This window comes from Syngnathus floridae, chromosome 18 (assembly GCF_059516105.1).
Source record: "Syngnathus floridae isolate MCC-2025c chromosome 18, RoL_Sflo_1.0, whole genome shotgun sequence".
NCBI lineage: Eukaryota > Metazoa > Chordata > Actinopteri > Syngnathiformes > Syngnathidae > Syngnathus > Syngnathus floridae.
Genome location: NC_142430.1, coordinates 4027156 through 4048423, shown reverse-complemented (window position 1 = coordinate 4048423; position 21268 = coordinate 4027156). Strand labels below are relative to the sequence as shown.

Here is a 21268-nt window from a genome sequence, read left to right as displayed (position 1 = left end):
CAGATGAGACCCGCGGACAGGAAAATTGAAGCGCGCGGGTGAATGTGATGATGTCACCCCCCCTTGCTTATGTGTGTCACTTGACTAGATCCGGGGCCCTCTCAGCCAGAGCGCCGCTAATGCGGAGCGATGGGTGGATGTACACCAGCGCAAGAGCAAAGCAACACGTTTTGCAAGCTTGAACTTTATCTGAACCAGCGTATGCGTGCTTGTTTGTCTTCATGACATATTGTGCAAGTAGTCCTCGCTTTTTGATACCTCGTATGTCTCGGCCAACGAAGACTGTCCTGCCGGCGTGCAGAAGTCGCTCGAGAACTATTCTATGAAAGTATAAAAGTCAGAAGGCAGCAAAGCCGAGGGCGCGCAGCCGGCAAATGCAGCTCGACGCCGACGGGTAGCGTGAAGCGGCCATCTTGAACTCTGGCGTCGGGCGTCACGCTAGGCCCGGGCCAGCCGCGGCCAGCGCCTCCATAGCGCGTTGTCATGCCGCATCCCGCCGATGCGGGCTGAGGTGAAGAGACAGGCAATGCGCCAGCAGAGCAACCCTGGCCGCATGAGTCAACCTGTCGGCGTGCGTTAGACCCGGCGCAGTCGGGGGGGGCCACGAGGGGCACCACGCCTGTTGAGTCACTGACACACTGGACTTGTTCCTCCAAACGCGGTGTGATGCCCGCCAAGGACGCGTATACCCCGTCACGTTCTCCCGAGGAGCGCCAGGACGCGGGCGGGCAGGCGTGGCGGTGTGCATGGCTGCACACATGTAGGCCCACCGCCAGCCTCTCAGCGCTTTCCTATTGCCCCAGCAAGCCTTCTGCTCTATTTGCTTTCCATTGGCTGCATAGTATCTTGCTCGGAAGTGTTAGCATGTGACACGCTAACATTTTTTAGCTCCCTTCTCGTCCCTGCTTGTTTAGCATCAGCATAGACTGTGCTGGAACATCGCGTAGGAGGTGATGGAGCTGAGGCATCCGGCTCTAATTCGAATGCTCTCGTTGACTTAATGGGCCCAAACAAAAACAAGGCTTGTGAGGAGCAAGTAGCCGTAGGCTGTCCCCAACGCTTGCACATCTTTGCGGGATGGCCTTGGGGAGTTTCTGGAAAAGCCTTCGCAATCTATCTCCATCACGGGTGTCAAACCCGAGGCCCGGGGGCCGCATCAATCCACGTGGCCTAGTAAGGGAGGAGTCCTCTTTATGCTTCTTGTTCCTTTGGTCGGGCCTAAAACCGTCGCTTCATCTTTGACATTGCGACATGAAGTCTCTAATGTGACGATGCGCTCATAGTGCCCGAGAGGACGCCAGCTCCTCGGCCCCCCGCCCCCCCCTCGTGGCTCGGGTGACCTCTGCCAAGGCGCGGTCACTCACTTTTAATTGCGTCTGCGGGAAGTGAGCTGTCTGTCTCCGAGGCATTCAGTAACCGTGATGCTCTGACACGGCGACGCAATCCGCTCGCCGCTGTTTGTTATCAGCTTGTCACTCTTCTGACTTTTTGAGAGCGCTCTCCTTGCCTTTCAGAACTTCAGATTTGCGCAATTAATCAGACAACATTTGAGGAATAAGACAGAAAACTGCTGACGTGATGAACGTTTTCTTTAATGAAAAACTGTTCATGTATACGTTTGAACATCTTTCTTTGTTCTTGGTGGATTTTTTTTCCCATGCAAGATGCACATCACGTGAAAGAATCACCACGGTTTAAAAAGGTTTTACGCTGGGATGACTTGGGACGACTTGAGTGGACAAGATTCACCGTGAAATGTACGAGAAGAATGCATAACACTGATAAATTACCTCCCCAAAGAAACCACACGGGGATAAAGAGGTAGACGGTTCGCCGCCGACCCGCAGCTTCTGCGTCAGCTTGGCTCGACCCAAGTCAGCGAGCGGCGCTCGTCAGTCCGCGTACAGGATGAAGCCTGAGAAGGTGCTGTACTTGTTGCTGTTGCCCCCGTGTGCCTTGCCCCCGTCCAACTTGATGCACACCTCGTCGCCCGCATCCAAATGCACGATGACGCTATTGCTGGCGTAGTCGTAGCTCTGGTCCTGGTCCTGAGCGATGGCGCTCGCCCTGACCTAAAACCAAGAAAGTGCAACAATTTGAGGTAACTTACTCGACAGCGTGAATTTTGTGTCTTTCTTAGACTTGACCACTAGATGGCGGCAAAAAGTTTTACAATTCCACCTTCACATCATAACGATAATGTCATTGACGTAAAATCTGCTGAGGCGAGGAATCCTCTGTGTGTATGAGGAAGCGGTGACTCGAGTGTAAAGCTTGGGCTTGACTCAGCTCGCCTGAGAGGATGCGCAGCGCTGCCAACGACCCCTCCGCATCCATCCGGAGTTATTTATGTATCGAGTGCCACGTATCATCGGCGTCACGCAGACACCATAGGGCGAGGGTTAGGGCGTTCAAAGTCCCCCTTCTAACTTTTGACGGGTGGGAAGCGGCTGGCCTCGCACGGTCAGGGCGCATCTGTCGTCGGCTTTGGTCTCGTGCGTAAATGTAGCCATCATTCCGAATATTTGAAGTGTGTCTAGCTCAATTGAGGTTGCCTTTGCTGTTTGCGCTTGCACCTTCTATCTGGCCTCCCATCATGTTTGCGCTTCACTTCACATTTGCGTGCCGTTTGATCAGTCTCAGGCTCAAGGCCTCAGAGACATTAGCAAATCACCCGTGAACGTAACTGATACCTCGTTTTCACGCCTGTGCCGCCTGGCCTGGGCCGGCCACGCGATAAACACTACGTGCACGGACGTGAAAAGTTTGTATTTGGTATTTCAAGGCGCTTTGAACTTGTTTGTCGGGACCTCGGGCGACGTCGGTTGCGCACCACGCTCGGCTCGGTTTCCCGCAATCTGGTAGCGTTGGGTGTTTTTTTTTGCGGGCTTCGAGAGAGTAGGAGCTGAGATCACGACACACATGAACGCTTGACTTCACCGTTTGGACTGGTGGTTTCGCGCCGCTGTGTGATGTAGCTTTTCCTAACGCATCAAGTCAGAAATGGCGACGCTTGGTCGAGTCTCACATACAGGCACGGTGGGCCATTCAGAAGAAGGCTACAATATTTCGTTTTCTCAATCACTCTGACTAATGGGTTGACTTACTAAAGCAGTTTACAAAGAGTCATGAGGTTCTTCTACCTGTTGTGATCTCACAAAAAGTATGTCAGCATTACCCACCAGACCATTCTTGATCAAGTCGGCCCACATGCTGGTGCCGTCTCCTCCCCTCATCAAAACATTGTATATGAAGAAGTAGGTGCCGGGAATCTTGCACGTGAACTTGCCCGTGGCGCCGTCGAAATTCCCCCCGATGTTGGTCACCACGTCGTCGAATCGCAGGACGTCATAGCCTTCCTGCGGGTTCCGGAGCCCCGCGTAGAAAGCCACTCGGGGCGCTGTGTTGTAGGTGGCTGCGCTCACCGAGCCTGTACCCCCCAAGCCCAGAATCCCGGGAGGTCCCTTGGGTCCCGGTGGGCCCGGCTCTCCAGGGGGGCCCGGGGGACCAGGCTGACCCGGGCGCCCGGGTCTGCCCTGCAAGGCGTGAGCAGGCAAAGTGGGCAGCGGTGGCCCGACACTGGTGTCGCTCAGGTCGGCCCGCTCGTCCACCTGTTGCTCGGCGTTGACTGGCTCCACCGCGGTGGGGAAGGGGTCGCACACCATGCGGCAGGTGCCCAGCATCTCAAACCTGCCGCCGCCTTCCTCGCCTCCTCCGACGGAGCTGACCAGCACAGGGATGAGCACCACCAGGACCAGCACCAGCATGACCCCCACGGCGGCCGCCACCAGGGTCTTGCGCCCGATGCTGAGCCGCGGAAGGGGCTGGGCAGCCAGCGCGGAGCTCTCCGGGGAGGGAATGGTGACGGCGGGTGGCGGGGTGCACCGGGAAGAACGCGACCGGGATACTCCGAAAGATGGTGAGAGCTGAGGAAAGGTTGAGTGACAAGCGAGGTAGCCGAGCGAGCCCAAGGAGAGAGAGGAAAGATGAGGAGGCGGGTGGAGGGAGAAGAGAGAGAGAGCATCATGCATACACCAACTCTGACTCGGACTCAGGGTGGAGGAAAGCACTTTCTCAGGGATGACGGCAGAACTATCCGCGTCACTCTCCTCCTCCTCGGACAATAAACAATGGTAAAAACGATGAACAGAAAAGTCAACAGGTAAAGTGGTAGTGTTCAATTGTTTTCCATGTCTCCCTGCTGCAACACGCCTGATTATAATGATCAGGATGAGTATCAATCTTCAGAGCTTTTTGAGGAGCTGATCACTTGAATCAGTTGTGTTGCAGCAGGGTGACATGGAAAGCAGGCAGGAAAGCGGACCTCCAGGACCGGAGCTGGGAGACATTTGCTAGCACACATCGCTACAGACTTGCCTGAGGTAAAATATTCAAATGCAAAAGCATACAATAATAACAATAATAATTACAAATAGTAATATAATATAATATACGTAATTAATATAATATAATATAATATAATATAATATAATATAATATAATATAATATAATATAATTAATATAATATAATATAATATAATATAATATAATATAATTAATATAATTAATATAGTATAATATAATATAATATAATATAATATAATATAATATAATATAATATAATATAATATAATATAATATAATATAATATAATATAATATATAATATAATATCCATCCATTCATTTTCTGAACCGCTTAGTCCCCACGGGGGTCGCGGGTGTGCTGGAGCCTATCCCGGCCGTCATCGGCCCGTAGGCGGGGGACACCCTGAACCCGTTGCCAGCCAATCGCAGGGCACACAGAGACAAACAACCATTCGCACTTGCACTCACACCTAGGGACAATTTGGAGTCTTCAAATAATATAATATAATATAATATAATATAATATAATATAATATAATATAATATAATATAATATAATATAATACAATATAATATAATATAATATAATATAATATAATATAATATAATATAATATAATATAATGTAATGTAATGTAATATTGCCATGCTGCAGGGCAAAAATACACATCCACGGAACTTACTGAACCGAAACCCTCCAATTTGAGGGTTAGCGGAGGTTTTGAATTGCTCTGTTGCCCCCTTGTGGTTTAGGTCTGAAGCACATGCTTAAACCAGTAATATCAATATTATATTATATTATCCATCCATCCATCCATTTTCTGAACCGCTTAGTCCCCACGGGGGTCGCGGGCGTGCTGGAGCCTATCCCAGCCGTCAACGGGCAGTAGGCGGGGGACACCCTGAACCGGTTGCCAGCCAATCGCAGGGCACACAGAGACAAACAACCATCCGCATTCGCACTCACACTCAGGGACAATTTGGAGTGCTCAGTCGGCCTACCAAGCATGTTTTTGGGATGTGGGAGGAAACTGGAGTGCCCGGAGAAAACCCACGCGGGCCCGGGGAGAACATACAAACTCCACACGGGGAGGGCTGGAGGTGGAATCGAACCCGCACCCTCCTAACTGTGAGGCGGACGTGCTACCCATATTATATTATCCATCCATCCATTTTCTGAACCGCTTAGTCCCCACGGGGGTCGCGGGCGTGCTGGAGCCTATCCCAGCCGTCATCGGGCAGTAGGCGGGGGACACCCTGAACCGGTTGCCAGCCAATCGCAGGGCACACAGAGACAAACAACCATTCGCACTCGCACTCACACCTAGGGACAATTTGGAGTCCCCAATTGGCCTGCCAAGCATGTTTTTGGGATGTGGGAGGAAACCGGAGTGCCCGGAGACATATTATATTATATTATATTATATTATATTATATTATATTATATTATATTATATTTTATTATATTATATTATATTATATTATATTATATTATATTATATTATATTATATTATATTATATTATATTGTATTATATTATATTATATTATATTGTATTGTATTATATTATATTATATTATATTATATTATATTATATTATATTATATTATATCATATTGGATAAATAATATATAAATATAACATTATTTAAAAATAATATATAAATATACAATTATTATTGTACATAATTATTATTATTATATTTTGATTTATATTTAATATTACACTTTTATCACAAATATATTTATTACATATTTAATAGTATACGTATATTCATTATACTATATCGATATATCTGGTTTAACCATGTGCTTCAGACCTAAACCACGAGGGGGCGACAGAGCAATTGAAAACCTCCGCTCATCCTCAAATTGGAGGGTTTCGGTTCAGTGCATTACGTGGATGTGTATTTTTGCCCCTTATCATGGCTATATTATTATATTATATTATATTGGATAAATAATATCGAAATATAACTACTATAAAATTATTATTTTTATTATTATTATTATCATATTTTATTTTATATTTAATATTACACTTTCATCACAAATATATTTATTATATATTTATTAGTATGTATTCATTATACGTATATTGATATTACTGGTTTAAGCATGTGCTTCAGACCTCAACCACGAGGGGGCGACATAGCAATTGAAAACCTCAGCTAACCCTCAAATTGGAGGGTTTCGGTTCAGTGCAGGGGCGTCAAACTCAATTTTTTCGCGGGCCGCATTATAGTCAGTTTCTTTCGGAGGACCATTATGACTATCAACCCAAATAAATGTATGATTATATACAGTAAAAGCTACAAAACAAACTGACAAATAACTCATTTTCAAATCAGACGAGTAAAAACTGGTCAAATATTATTAAAAAAAAAGATATTATTAAAAGTGAAGACAATTTGCAATTCTAATAATGACACGAATTTGATGCACAATTTGTCTTCGCGGGCCACATAAAATGATGTGGCGGGCCGTATCTGGCCCTCGGGCCTTGAGTTTGATAGCTGTGGTTTAGTGCATTCCGTGGATGTGTATTTTTGCCCCGCAGCATGGCTATATTCCATGAATTATATAACATTACATTACATTACTTCCTCTATTCCGTCTTCAGGCTCTCGTGTCCTTGTTAGGAAATGAGCCCTTTGTAGAATTCTCGACAAATTTCTTTGCTGATTTTCATATTAATTCAGGATTTGCACAACTGTGATGTCAGATGGTATTATCTTGATGTGCTGTTTTTTTTTTCAATATAAACAGACAAGGCAATCATTATGATCGGTTATACGATCATTCTACGAATACAAGCCATTGTGCATGATTGTAATACAATAAAATAAAAGCAGTTTTGCTAATTATTTGAATGCCCTGTGTGCTATACGCTTTAAAGGGCAACTATGACACTCTCATGACAGTCCATTTTAAAACCATGGCATACTTTGACCAACTGAAACGCTCCATAAAAGGACATTTTTATCATTTTACTTTTTTCAATAGCATCATGTTTATTCAGGCAACTTGGGAATATGTTATTTTGTCTGCAGTGTGATCAGCCGTGGCATGACTCAAATAAAAGCGAGAACACGTCCAACCGGTCGAATTTCCGCGTGTGGAATGTGACAAACACTACACGCGCATATTTGCCTTTTTAGGGCATGAGAATCTATTACGTAATTCCAGTCAGCAACGCTCCGATCTCCAAACGGGATGCGGAAAGACAAGGAAGGTTCGGGATGTTGAGTGACGTCTCGCCTCGGCCAATAGGAAGCGAAGAAGACCCCCCTTCCCCTTTGTGATTGGCCAGGAGGCGGGGCATCGTAACGTGACGTCGAGCTAGTTCAGTTTGTGCAAGGGAGTTTGATGGTTCGGCCGAGGGTCCGAGCTTGCAGGGACGGAAAAAAAGTCACTCGTCTGACTCGGAGAAGCGGCCTCCTCTGGTTCTTGCAAATTTGACCTCCACCCCTTTTCTCCGGCGTTGTTTGAAAGACTTCGATCGCCATGCCGGTGTTTCACACGAAGACGATAGAAAGTATCCTGGAGCCGGTGGCTCAGCAGATCTCCCATCTGGTGATCATGCATGAGGAGGGCGAGGTGGACGGCAAGGCGATCCCAGACTTGACGGCACCGGTGGCAGCCGTGCAGGCGGCGGTGAGCAACCTCGTCCGGGTGAGTGAACCGCCGACTCCTGCAGCTTTTCTTCAACTACTACCTGTAGCTCTGCCAACAAAACTTTTTGGGCCTTACTAGACGCTAGACGGCCATCAAAGAGGTGGAAATGCGACTCAAGTTACCTTGGGGGGGTTGCTACGGCATTGACGCCCTTTTTCCCCTTGGGAATGGCCCCTGCTGCCTACCGTAGCTTCACGTAGCCACGGCTGTGCACTATAATACACATTTATGCACCTTAAATAAAAAATTGTGTATTTATCCTACAGGAACATGCACAGTAAAATTAAGAAAAGAAACTTGCCCAATTCCAGATTCTTGGATGCCTCTGCAGGGAAGGAGTGAGCATCCCTCCACCAAGTCAAAACAGTTTTTTTTCCTGTAGTCTATGACAAAACTGTGCAATCTCTTCTTAGGCCACAGCCAGAAAAACACACTTAGACTTTGTTTTCATAACAACCAGGAGTTAATTAGCATTAATTTCCTTGATCGGCTGCATTGAATTGCATTGAAAGCAAAACCAAACAAAACCCATTGTGGGTTTCCTCAGACTGTTCGAAACATAAACTACTGCTTTTAAAAAACCACGAGAGGAAATGAAAAGCACCTTGATACTGTAAACGATAGTAGGGAAGTTCTTGTGTGCGGTCATTTTCTTTCTGGTGGTTGTTTTCTACATATTTCAACAGTCGTGACATGATAATTGCAAATGAATTTGCTCTGTCAGTTCACTGGAGTTCATTTGCCAATGAATTACTGGAAAAATGATCCAATCCTACATTTGTTTAGTCCAAAATTGTGGTTGCCCTTTATTTATTTTCTTTCTTTTGATCAATGAGTCTGTCATTGTTTCCAGTTGCCATGGCAACCCTATAACATTGACATTACTATGATGTCACGTCTGGTTATGTATTCATTACTCATAGTTCAGAGGAAAAACGGAACCCTGTGTTATCTCTCTCTGGACTAGCCATGACGTGAATACTTCTAGAACATATTCTTGAGCGGTGAGGAGTCGGTGGCTCGCTCCTCCTAAGGAACAGGAAGCTGCCGTCTTAACCTAATTGCATCTTGTGTTCAAAACCACATGTTGCGCACACGCTTCCTTTGAGTGAATTCTGATGGATGATCTCTTGCAACAGAGGCAAATTCTTGAAATGTACCCCTTCGATAGTGTTGCTTTTGGACCTCTGGTATGGTCGCTCTTGTGCTTCAGAACCTCCACAACAAGCCCCGAGTAGGCCGCAATGTACGCGGCTAAAAAAAGGAGCGTTGCTATTGTAAGCGGGACGCTACTTTGATCCGCCATTCGTTGGAGTTCAAACTCTTCTTTGAGCCAACATCATTTTTATAGTTCCTTTTTATAGACTTTAGGATGAAGACAGGAATGCCCGGGACACCCACTGGCTTCCTGTTTGTGTTGCGCTGATCACAAGGCTTGCGCTGACCCGGAGACGCAATCGGCACATTGCGCCGTTTACACGCTTCGTTTTGCTGAATCACATCGCACGTGCTGACTTTGTGCAAAATCAAACGGTCAGCAATTCTGGGTGTGGCTCGGCTTCGGTGTTGGCGCAATTGCACGCGCACTTCTAATCGAGCCCTGTGTGTCCTCCTCCGCATGGAAAATCTTCCACAAGCGTTGCTTTGTTGCGGTTCTTTGAATCCCATTCAGTGTCAGTTTGGAACAGGAAGGGCAAGTCTCAAGGGACACGCCTCACAAGTACAGTCTTGTGCAACATGGACTCAAAGGTGCGGACATGCTAGCCACAGTCATCAATGTGGAACTAGGAGAATTCAACACACCCTCAGTTTCATTTTGTCAGTGGAAATCAAATAATGATAATGCAACGCATTTTGCGCTCGGGCCTGCGGCACGTCCCCTCGGTCGGGGGTCCGACAGCTGTTTCCTCGTCTAGTGAACGCCGCGTCACGGTTGACTCGCCAATATGGAGTGACACCAAGACATGAAGAAGTGAGTGTGTTGGACCTGACTGAATCTCTCATACCAGATGTTAGAAGGGTGAGGAGCATCCCCTGAATACGCTTAGGTCACCATGGACTCATTTTGGTCTTCAGCTGTTTTTACACATCATGACGACCGGTGCCCCATACAAAGATCTTTAGTTTACGTCAAATCTTCTTCTTCCAGGTCGGGAAGGAGACCGTCCAAACCACCGACGACCAGATCATGAAAAGGGACATGCCGCCGGCGTTTATCAAGTAAGTCGGCTCGATTGACTCATTGTGCTCGCCGCCCGCGTAAAGGTCACACGTGGCATATTGAGTGCCGTCGTGTCTCGGTCCGCTGGAGCATAAAGAACGTATTGACCGAGTCAGTCCACGCCTTGACTTTCAGAACATCTCGGAAGCCAAAGTAGCGCCGTATCTATTTTGAAGGGCGGTGTTTTGTTTGTTTTGAGAAGATCGTTTTAACCATTAAGCGGCGCTCAGCTGCTGCCTGGTGCATGTCACCGAGCGAGAGCATATCTCCAGAACCCCCCTTGACCACAAGGTCAGGAATGCAGGAGGGCCCGCCCGACACATTTGGCGCCCCCGAGTCACATCGTCACCCCATCGTCATCCGTCAAGGCATGTGTCGGAATGCCTCGCTGGCCTGGCCGCTTGCTAAATATAGCACCTGGAGGGGGGTCCGATTCTCTGAAGGACACGTCCGATGGTTCCCGCCATCAAAAATCATGCCGTCCTTCTTCCCCAGAGTGGAGAACGCTTGCACCAAGCTGGTCAAGGCGGCCTCCATGCTGAAAGCCGACCCGTACTCGGTTCCCGCTCGCGACTACCTCATCGACGGCTCTCGGGGGATCCTCTCCGGGACCTCGGACCTACTCCTCACCTTTGACGAAGCCGAGGTACCCTGCTGCCGCCGTGTCCCGAAGGTGTCGGACTCTCTGAACCTTCCTCTCCGACCAGGTGCGCAAAATCATCCGAGTATGCAACGGCATCTTGGAGTACCTGAAAGTCTCGGAGGTGGTGGAGTCCATGGCTGACCTGATCACCTACACCAAGAACCTGGGACCAGGTAGAGGAGGGAAACGTAGTCATGGTGTGGAGGCAAGGCTTAAGCTACCCTTCGGTCTTGTCCAGGAATGACCAAGATGGCCAAGATGATCGACGAGCGGCAACAGGAGCTGACTCACCAGGAGCACCGCGTCATGCTGGTTAACTCCATGAACACGGTCAAGGAGCTGCTGCCCATCCTCATCTCAGGTATCAAAATCTTCGTGACCACCAAGACGTCGGGCAGCCAAGGCGTCGAGGAGGCCCTGAAGAACCGCAACTTCACCTTTGAGAAGATGAGCGGCGAGATTGTGGAGATCATCCGAGTGCTGCAGCTCACGTCCTGGGACGAGGACGCCTGGGCCAACAAGGTGCGCCCGACACGACACACACTTTTTCTTTCTTTCACGGCTGTGCAGAATCATTTCTTGACAGATTTATAGATCTTTCCCCATTTTCCATCACTCCAAACTGCTCAATCTACTTTTCTCACCTTTTTCCTCTCGCCATCAATTTCCAGAACAATGTTTGTATTTATGTCCTTCTTCTTCCTTTTTTCTTTCTTTTTCTTTTTTTTTTTTTCCACTCTTCCTTCACTTCCCTCCTTGTGTAGAAGGTAAGCGTCACCTCCCTCTCTGTCACGGCTTGTGAAGCTGCATGTCTCAGCAGTGTGTGTGTGTGTGTGTGTGTGTGTGTGTGTATGTGTGTGTGTGTGTGTGTGTTGTCGTGTGTTTTCTTTTGTGCCGCCATCGTTCTGCAGCGTGAAAACGAGATTTCAGATGCTAATGAAGTGGCGTGGATTGACGAATGGTTAACAATAAGAATTTGCTGTTGGTTGACTTTGGATTTTGCAAGTCTGCGGCCGAGACGATGGACTAGAGTCAGACTCTAGTTAATCTTGCCGTCAACGTGCCGTCATGAAGGTCACCTGAGTGACATTTCTGTCTGACTTTCCGCCCCTAAAGGACACGGAGGCCATGAAACGAGCTTTGGGGCTCATCGACTCCAAGATGGCTCAGGCCAAGAACTGGCTGCGAGATCCCAACGCCCCAGCAGGTAGCCAGCTCGTACGAGCGCCCGCCGGGCCTTCGTCACAGAGCGCTCGGCCGACACCAGTCTTGCGCCCGCAGGGGACGCGGGCGAGCAGGCCGTCCGCCAGATCCTGGACGAAGCCGGGAAAATCGGCGAGCTGTGCGCGGGGCGCGAGCGCAGAGATATCCTGGCGACTGCCAAGACTCTGGGCCAGATGACGGACCAGGTGTCGGAGATGAGGGCCAGGTACTGACGCCGCAAGACCGCCAAGTAGCAACTTTGAGCTTCCAAAAGATAAAATGCATCCACGTGTTTTACATGCTCAGAGGTCACGGCGCTTCTCCGGCCGCCATGCAGAAGGCCCAGCAGGTGTCCCAAGGCTTGGACGTTCTGACCGGCAAGGTGAAAAACGCCGCTCGCAAGCTGGAGGACATGACCAACTCCAAGCAGGCCATCGCCAAGAGAATGGACGCCGCCCAGGTGAGTCGCCAAGCCCTCGCGAGGGAACCATTAGACCCACGACGCCACCCTTTCACGTTTAATTTTCTCAGAGCTGGCTGGCCGACCCCAACGGCGCTCCGGAGGGGGAGGACAACATCAAGGCTCTCCTCATGGAGGCTAAGAAGATCGCCGACATGTGCGAGGACCCCAAAGAACGGGACGACATCCTGCGTTCCATCGGCGAGCTCGTCGGCATGACCGCCAAATTGTCGGATCTCCGGAGACAGTAAGAACTCGGGCCTCAGTGAGTGGACCGAAGACATGCTTGGTGCGGCATCATATGAGGATGTTTGTTTAGGGGGAAAGGCGACACCCCCGAAGCCAGAACCTTAGCCAAACAGATCGCCACGGCCCTGCAGAACCTTCAGTCCAAGACCAACAAAGCCGTGGCCAACAGCAGGCCCGCCAAGGCTGACGTCCACCTGGAAGGAAAGATCGAGCAGGCTCAGCGCTGGATCGACAACCCCAGCGTGGACGACAGCGGCGTGGGTCCGTGCTCTCTTCTGAGTTCTTCCCTCCTCCCATGTGGCGAACACTGAGTTTCTTTCCACGTGTCCTCAGGCCAGGCGGCCATCCGAGGGCTGGTGGCGGAGGGCCGCAGGCTGGCCAACGCCCTGCAGGGCCCCTACAGACAGGAGCTGCTGGGCAAATGTGAGCAGGTGGAGCAGCTCATGGCCCAGTTGGCCGACCTGGCGGCCCGCGGCGAGGGCGACTCCCCGCAGGCGCGCGCCATCGCACACCAGCTCCAGGAAGCCCTCAAAGTGAGATCATTCGGCTGCCGTGGTTGACATATTTCAATGTTAACATCTGCACGTCTCTTCCCAGGACCTGAAAGGGAAAATGCAGGCGGCTATGACTCAGGAAGTTTCCGACATCTTCAGCGACACCACCACGCCCATCAAGTTACTGGCCGTGGCCGCCACCGCACCTCTGGACGCACCCAACAGGGATGAGGTCAGACCTTTGTTGCCAGTGTGATGTAACTCTCTATTTATCGCCATTCCCATTCTTGTGGCTGAACAGGTGTTCGACGAGCGGGCCGCCAACTTCGAGAACCACGCCAACAGGCTGGGTGCCACGGCGGAGAAGGCGGCCGCTGTGGGCACGGCCAACAAGAGCACGGTGGAGGGCATCCAGGTGGCCGTCAGGTCCACCCGAGACTTAACGCCGCAGGTACTTTGGTTCGAGGTAGTCTTTTTCAAACCCACTCTGGAATTGAGCTCGACTCTTGGTGCAGGTGGTTTCCGCTGCCCGGATCCTGCTGAGAAACCCCGGCAACCAGGCTGCCTACGAACATTTCGAGACCATGAAGAATCAGTGGATCGATAATGTCGAGAAGATGACGGGTACCGGGAATCAACATATACATTTTGCAGTTTGGGAGGCAGCTTTGTGCTGAGCTCCAACGTCCGTACTTTCAGGTCTTGTGGACGAGGCCATCGACACCAAGTCTCTGCTGGACGCCTCGGAGGAGGCCATCAAGAAGGACCTGGACAAGTGCCGCGTGGCCATGGACATGCAGCAGCCGCAGATGCTGGTGGCCGGCGCCACCAGCATCGCCCGTCGGGCCAACCGCATCCTCCTGGTGGCCAAGCGGGAGGTGGAGAACTCGGAGGACCCCAAATTCCGAGAGGCGGTCAAGGCGGCGTCCGACCAGCTCAGTCAGACCATCTCGCCCATGGTGATGGACGCCAAAGCCGTGGCCGGGAACATCCAGGATCCCAGTACGTCCGGCGCGCCGCCTCTTGCCTCTCTGGCGACCTTCTGACAGCTCTTTGCCTTGCAGATCTTCGCAAGGGCTTCCTGGACTCGGGCTACAAGATTCTCGATGCCGTAGCAAAGGTCAGGGAGGCGTTCCAACCACAGGAGCCTGACTTCCCGCCGCCGCCTCCTGATTTGGATCAACTCAACGTAAGTCTGGCCAATACCTCTAATTATTTGTTGTCACAAAGTTTGCTTCCAAAACGAACGGATCAAACAGGACTAGAAATATTCTTATGGCCCGCAGCTTAACGACGAGCCGGCTCCGCCCAAACCCCCTCTTCCCGAAGGCGAGGTTCCTCCGCCCAGGCCGCCGCCGCCGGAGGAGAAGGACGAGGAGTTCCCCGAGCAGATGGCCGGCGACATGGTCAACGAGCCCATGATGGTGGCCGCCAGGCAGCTCCACGACGAGGCCCGCAAGTGGTCCAGCAAGGTACGCTCAGAAACGCGGGCCACTCAAGGTCAAGTGCCACCATTTACGACTGCTCTTAAACAGGGCAACGACATCATCGGTGCGGCCAAGCGCATGGCCCTGCTCATGGCGGAGATGTCACGTCTGGTGCGCGGCAGCAGCGGCAACAAGCGCGCCCTCATCCAGTGCGCCAAGGACATCGCCAAGGCGTCCGACGAAGTCACGCGGCTCGCCAAGGAGGTGGCCAAGCAGTGCACGGACAAGCGTATCCGTACCAACCTACTCCAGGTAACAAAGCAATGGACCGACGTTTGTCGAGTGGCTCCGAGTGACTTTCTTTCCTGCGTTACAGGTGTGCGAACGCATTCCCACCATCAGCACCCAACTCAAGATCCTGTCCACCGTCAAGGCCACCATGTTGGGTCGCACCAATATCAGCGAAGAGGAGTCGGAACAGGTGAGGGTTTTGGATGGCATGCCTGCTGTGGACATTCCAAATCTTACTGTCTGTTCTTCTCCCTCCAGGCCACCGAGATGCTGGTCCACAACGCTCAGAACCTGATGCAGTCCGTCAAGGAGACGGTGCGGGAGGCTGAGGCAGCGTCCATCAAAATCCGCACCGACGCCGGCTTCACCCTGCACTGGGTCCGCAAGACGCCTTGGTACCAGTAAAAAGACGGCAGGACCCAGGATCGCACTCGGTGGGCACAAAAAGCCTCGCCCGGGCTTCCGTTCTGACGTCCAACATGCGTACAAATCTGTTGACAAATCCCAGGAATATACATTATATATTTGGATTAGACCTTGGATTTCTTACAACATAGATGTCGTTGCTGTACTGATCGTTGCGTCTCACCTCCGCAATATACTCAACGGCGATATTTGCCGTCTGCCATTGCTAGATTTGCAGATTTTTAAGTATTTTTTTTTCCACCAGGGACTAGGTTGAAGTGAGCTGAGGAGCTACTTTTTGACTAAAGTTCTGTTTTGTTGCCTTCATGCTGCACCTTTAGGCAATCCTAAACTTTTTTTGGGGGGAGTGTCAATTATTTGTGGCTTTTTGCCGACACAGCTTGTGTTCGTGTTTTCCAGGGCACATTTAGTATTGTACGTTAGAAAAATAGAACTACACATTTTATATTCCAACACCAAATTGTGTATGCACTAAAGCCTGCTAGCTTAATGCTAACACCATAGCTGGACTAAGAGAAAATAGAATGGATGTTTTGGACCAATTAAGGGGAACTGAATCATTGGGAATCGTTGGTTTACACTACTCGCTGTAGAATCACAATGCATACAAAAGAAACATTCTTTTGTTTTTTTATGTTGGTTTTATGTTTATGCAAAATTCCTCTGCCAAAGACTGTTCATCAGACGCTTCACTATGTGTAGAGATTAAAATGCTGTAGAAATTTGGACAAAAACTATCACGAAGAACACCACACAGTCGTATGTACAATCATGGTCAAGAACAAATAGCATTATTTTGGCCAGGATGGACGCCAACAAGAAAAAAAAGCAAAGTGTCACCATACGTAACGATAAATACACAGACAAAAACAGACCGCCGACGTGCCTTTGGATCAGACTTTGCAATTGACACGTTATTTGCACAAAAAAGAAGCGTGTAAAGCCACACTTGCCTTGCTATGCAAATACCTGACTGAGTTGTGTGTGGATCATGTTAAGTGTACTCCATTGGCCACAATCACAAGCCTCTCCATCGTTCACCATTCTTTGCCTTTGTTTTTTTTTTTTTTTTTGTAATAAAGCATTTTATAGCACTTGCGGAATGTTTGGTCATTTGGTCATAAAATGCAACTAAAATACAGTTTTGTAAATTTTAACTGAATTTAATGTATTATTTAGGGGCGAAAGTTAGAAACGGCCCAAAATAAACTGAAAGTTTTTTTTAAAATAAATACTATTTTCTTAATCAGTTCAGAAAATGAATGATTAATTAAAATGAATTCATTTTGTTTTATTTTCAAATGAAAACATTTTTACAGATTTTATTCATGAGAGAGTTTAATATTTGTAAGAAATATTTCCAGGGATTTTATTTCCTACAACAAATACGTCCCCTCCCCAACATTCTAATTTTTTTGTGTGTATTAAAATGTTATTTTTATTTGTTTAAGACCCAATTCATGGTTTAACTTTCAGAGATAGTCACAGTTAGAGATAAGAATCTCCCGCGCAGTGTATTTGTCACCATTTTTATCGTTTCAAAAGGAAGCTGCGGTACGTGTCATCACGAGTTCTTCCATCATCTTTAACAGCAACATCAAACAAATAAGCAAGAATGTCCCACGAAGACACAAACGCGTCCAAATGGAAGAAGAAAGCGTTGAGGTAAATGTTTCACTAGGTAGCTGTTGTGCTATTAGCCCGCGTAGCTAGCCGCTACCACAGAGCCGGCTGCGAACCGGGCTCCAGGCACGTCTCACGCCGCGGTTGGTGTCTTTTTCTCGGGCAGGGCGGATGCTAATCGCCGCTAGCCGTCGTGGAGGTTGCTAGTCACGTGAACAAGCTACTATGCCTATTCACGTTTTTTCGTAAAAAAATGAAAGAATAGAAACAGTAATATTAGTTTTTTAATTTTGGATTTGTTTAACTTAATCAGTGACAACAAATTTAAGATCTTAGCATTTACTACCAGTCAGCCCTTCCGTCATTTGTGTATTTATGTACAATTGTTTTCCACATCAGCACTTTAATCACTGTACGAATACAAATTAAAATACACTCAAAATGTCATGATGTTTACCGTTATATTGTTAGTATTAGAGTTTCCCAGTTACCACAAACTCAGCAGTTTTCCGACTTCATAGCCAATCATTCGCCAGGAAGCCCGCAATTCCCGCCTTCCCACTGCTCGCCAATCAAATGATCGTTTACACGGTCAGACTTCCTGTATTGTCAGCAGCACGTTGCAGCACTGTCAAGAAGTTCTTTTGGCGTTTTAAAATTCATTTTCAGACAATTATGACAGCTCCAAGGTAAGGCAACACTTGTGACACGCTTTCCGTGATGTCAAAGGAAACATTGGCGGTTCCAGTCGTGTAATTTGATGGATTTAAATAACTGTTGGGCGTGAATTGGATTGGAAAAAAAACAAAAAACAAAATGTCTTTTCTTAACTTTTTTTTTTGTTTATTTGTATCTGTATCAATGTAACTTTTTTCACCAGTTTGTGCTGAAGGGTGAGCAACGTGTAATCGTGACAGACTTTGCCCACAGATACCACATTTACAATCCACGACTATATGACGAGCGAGTGCAATGGATAGATTTTATGAAAACATTTTCCCCAAACACTGTTAAATCAAGCAGTTATTTTATATTCTGTTATTTTTTATGATGAGATTTAATTTATTCTGGTAATTCTATTTTGGAAAAATCAAATCTGACTGGCTCTGCAATTTTTCATGTGATTCTTATTCCTAATCTAAACCTCATTTGACTCTACAAAAGCTCGCGCTAAGCAGCTGTTTGTTGTACTTTTTTGTATCGTCAGTGAAAACACACTTTTTGGGATGGGCAACCCCCTACTGGACATTATTGCAGTGGTGGACAAAGACTTCCTCAATAAGTAAGTGAAGCGGCCTTGTCTAATTTCTGTCATATCTCCATTTGTCTGTGAGTAACAGCACCAAAATTGGTCTACTTTGTGTCTTGAAAAGGTACGGACTGAAGCCCAACGATCAGATCCTTGCTGAGGACAAACACAAGGCCTTGTGAGTAAATCAAAACACAAAAGAAAAAAAACTAAATAAGAAAACGTGCGTTGGAACCAAATTAGGGCTCGCGCTGGTCATTCATTCCCAAGCCTAAAATAGCCACGTGGTATATATTAGCCCTGAACGTGACACGCCCCCTATTTGGCAACAGGAGGGTGCAGCCTATAATGTAATGTTGCTTTCTGCCCAAGTATATTTTTAAGTGCAAAAGTGTCTTGTCTGTATCTTGTGGTTTGCATGTTAAGAAATGTACAAAACACAGCAGAATAAATGCGTCATTGTGGTACTGGGATTATATTTGTGACAGGAAAAAGTGACTGTCACTCTGGTTGGGGTGAGCAATTTTAGTTGGAACTCCATTTAGTGTCCACCAGGAGGCAACAGTCGCCTGCTGCTTCTCCTCAGCAGGAAATGACATGTCATCAGGGGGATGGCCCGCCTCCTTTCTGCAGGAGATGACAATGTGGCCAAACACCGGATCTCGAGGAGGCGCCTAGCAATGAAGTTCTTCAGTCTCCCACTTACTCTGCGCTAAATGCAGATTAAGCGCATCACAATTGCAAAGTCCTCATTATGTGCTGCGTGTGACCCTCTCTGCTGCATGAATAATTCAAGACACGTTAGCGGGCTGGCACAGGGAAGAAGGGAGGTGTTTCTGATCCCGAGGGGGGAAGGGGGTGAGACACAGGCATCATCTTCACACGACCATGAGCGGAGGTGTGCCCCCACTGCGTGTGTACACGCCCCCCCCCCCCCCCCCCCCCCGCTCGCACTCAATCTGCTTACCAGGAGTGCAAACAACAAAGTGGCAACCTCAACACTTGCCACTGTGTGTGTGATCTACTCGACTACTTTGTCGAGCTAGCCAAGGTAATCGTCAGTGCAAGCGACGCCACACCATGGGATGGTCTACCGCTTCCGCCAGTGTGTCGACACCTGACAACCGCTCTGCCTTGCTTGCTGAGTGGTGCCACTCGAGTACTTGAAGTCAGCTCCATCCCGCCCCCTGCCAGTAGCGTGGGTGGCGGGTCGCCAGCATCCATCGGCGGCGGATCCCCGAGCCATAAAGATAGTGTAGAGATAAACGGCACGCCAGCACTAATTGAGAGATCAGGAACGCGGCGCCCGTCGTGTTTGATCGATGCGCTTGAACGTGATCAAGTGGGGCCTTTGCACGAACGTGACATGGCTGCCGCAGAAGGCTATATTTGACATGACCGCCACATGCCTTGCATCCCCAGAGTATCCAAGATGAGGCGACACCTTGACGCCACCGCAGGCTTGGATGGCTTTGGAGCCTTTTATTATGTCAAATCAAAGCAGGGCTGTGCATTGGCGCTTGGTATTTGTTGGCGGCCGCCAGGTGGTGCAACAAACATGATCCGTCAAGATTGCTCCCTCCCACCCCTCTTGACAATCCTCAGCTTCCTAGAGCATATTATAATTAATATGTGGGTGTCTCGGCCGCTGCGTAACAGTGTGTTCCGTTCCAAAAAAAAAAAAAAAAACGCTTCGGGGCTATTTTTAGCCATCCTTGATTTCTCCCCCACCGGCCTGCAGCCACTCAGGATGGCAGCAGCTTCTCTATTCGAACAGGGAGACTAATCGAGTCACGCTGCTCTATCTGGGCTGACGTTTGGACGGCCAATCTCTGAGATGAGAAAAATGTCTCGGCTTTGAGTCTCAATCCTCAGGAGAAAAATGCCAGAAGCTTCCTGGCGTCCTTCTGCTCGCTGGCCCGCCCCTTCCTTTCCTCTTTGCTGCCGCTGGCACACTGTGACAAACAACGCCACCCTCTGCAGTGCAAAGAAAGGGAGGAGAAGAAACGACAAGAAAAAGTGTGATAGCAAATGATTCGTGCGAGTGCGGTCTAATTGAAAGGGAAAGCAGGAAAACAACAAGCGGGGCAGCGTGTTTGTTATTGCAACATTGTAACGCAATTAGTCCCCCATCAGGGCCGTGTAATTACGCAGCCCTTAATTGGGCACCAAAAAGCTGGAGGTAATAGGCGCTTGTTTTCTCCTGCTCAACGGGGGTTTAGCCAAACATACCTGGGCCCACTCACGATTAGACTCCCCCATGGCGGGCAAGCCAAGGAGTCCTGCCTCCCTCGTGGCTTCTCTTGAGAAGTGATGGAGGAGAAGCTTTTTGAGGCTCTCGTGTCCCGATGATTTGTTAGCATCTTAAATGCAAAGGAGGCAATTAAAGGTGGTGCGGTGATCGTTGCAGATAAATGACCCCCCAGCACGCTCAAGCACTCTGGGACTCTTCCAGGCGCTTTAGGCCTCCCGAGTCTAGCCATTGATTAACGGCGACTCGCTCTCGCTCGGCCACTCATCCGCTCTTATCAGGAAGGGCCAACTTCAAAAGGCCCGTGAAGAGAAATGGCCTAAATGGGGCTCGCTCGCCCCCCTTCGTGTATGATCTTAAGAGGAGCAAGTTGTGAATTATTGCCTCGTGTAAGTAATCTACTCATTTTTTGGGGGGGAGGTGAGACCGAAGAGGAAGTCATGAGTCACTCAAAGGCACTCAAAGTACTTTGGGTGCTCACTGAAGGGAAGCGCTCCTCGACGCCAATGTAAACGAGCCAGCGTGTCGGACCCACACCTCACAGTTTCAAATCTTACGGGTTCAACCGGAGGGCTCGGTACAAAGTCCACCTAGAGGCAAAGATGCAACGTCGCCATCTTCAGAAATTTGCTAGTCACTACAGCGGTTGACAAACCTGCATTTCATTTCACTGAGCAGCTGGGCGTGT

General features: G+C 48.7%; 3 protein-coding genes across 5 annotated transcripts in view; 2 read left to right on the top strand and 1 right to left on the bottom strand.

Moving 5' to 3' along the window:
- Positions 1-1571: 1571 nt before the first annotated feature.
- On the bottom strand, positions 1572-3919 carry LOC148382297 (complement C1q-like protein 4). Its single transcript, XM_088359943.1, has 2 exons — positions 3183-3919; positions 1572-2072 (listed from the first exon to the last, which is right to left on the bottom strand). The coding sequence occupies exons 1-2, from the start codon at positions 3765-3767 to the stop codon at positions 1893-1895; spliced, it is 765 nt and encodes a 254-aa protein (XP_088216069.1). The 5' UTR covers positions 3768-3919; the 3' UTR covers positions 1572-1892.
- A 3770-nt stretch (positions 3920-7689) lies between these two features.
- Positions 7690-16555, top strand: LOC148382296 (vinculin). 2 transcript variants are annotated; one of them, XM_088360439.1, is made up of 20 exons: positions 7692-8040; positions 10193-10263; positions 10760-10910; positions 10972-11080; positions 11146-11429; positions 12024-12114; positions 12189-12336; positions 12417-12570; positions 12642-12817; positions 12890-13080; positions 13153-13352; positions 13417-13545; positions 13615-13764; positions 13829-13937; positions 14013-14315; positions 14378-14502; positions 14600-14785; positions 14849-15052; positions 15117-15221; positions 15290-16555. In XM_088360439.1, exons 1-20 carry the CDS (start codon positions 7873-7875, stop codon positions 15434-15436), a joined length of 3201 nt encoding a protein of 1066 aa, XP_088216565.1. In that variant the 5' UTR covers positions 7692-7872; the 3' UTR covers positions 15437-16555. The 2 variants fall into 2 exon arrangements, with proteins under 2 accessions (XP_088216564.1, XP_088216565.1); XM_088360438.1 differs by having other exon boundaries at positions 7690-8040; positions 14600-15052.
- Positions 16556-16955: 400 nt separating this feature from the next.
- The window catches only part of LOC148382295 (adenosine kinase-like), a 29162-nt gene continuing 24849 nt past the window's right edge, over positions 16956-21268 (top strand). Inside the window, exons 1-3 of one of the 2 annotated variants that reach the window (XM_088359227.1) lie at positions 16956-17122; positions 18288-18362; positions 18454-18507. In XM_088359227.1, the coding sequence (XP_088215353.1) occupies positions 17073-17122; positions 18288-18362; positions 18454-18507 (179 nt within the window). In that variant the 5' untranslated portion in view covers positions 16956-17072. Of the gene's footprint in view, positions 17123-17612; positions 17770-18287; positions 18363-18453; positions 18508-21268 lie in introns of those variants that run through there. The other variant, XM_088359226.1, reaches the window with a different exon arrangement.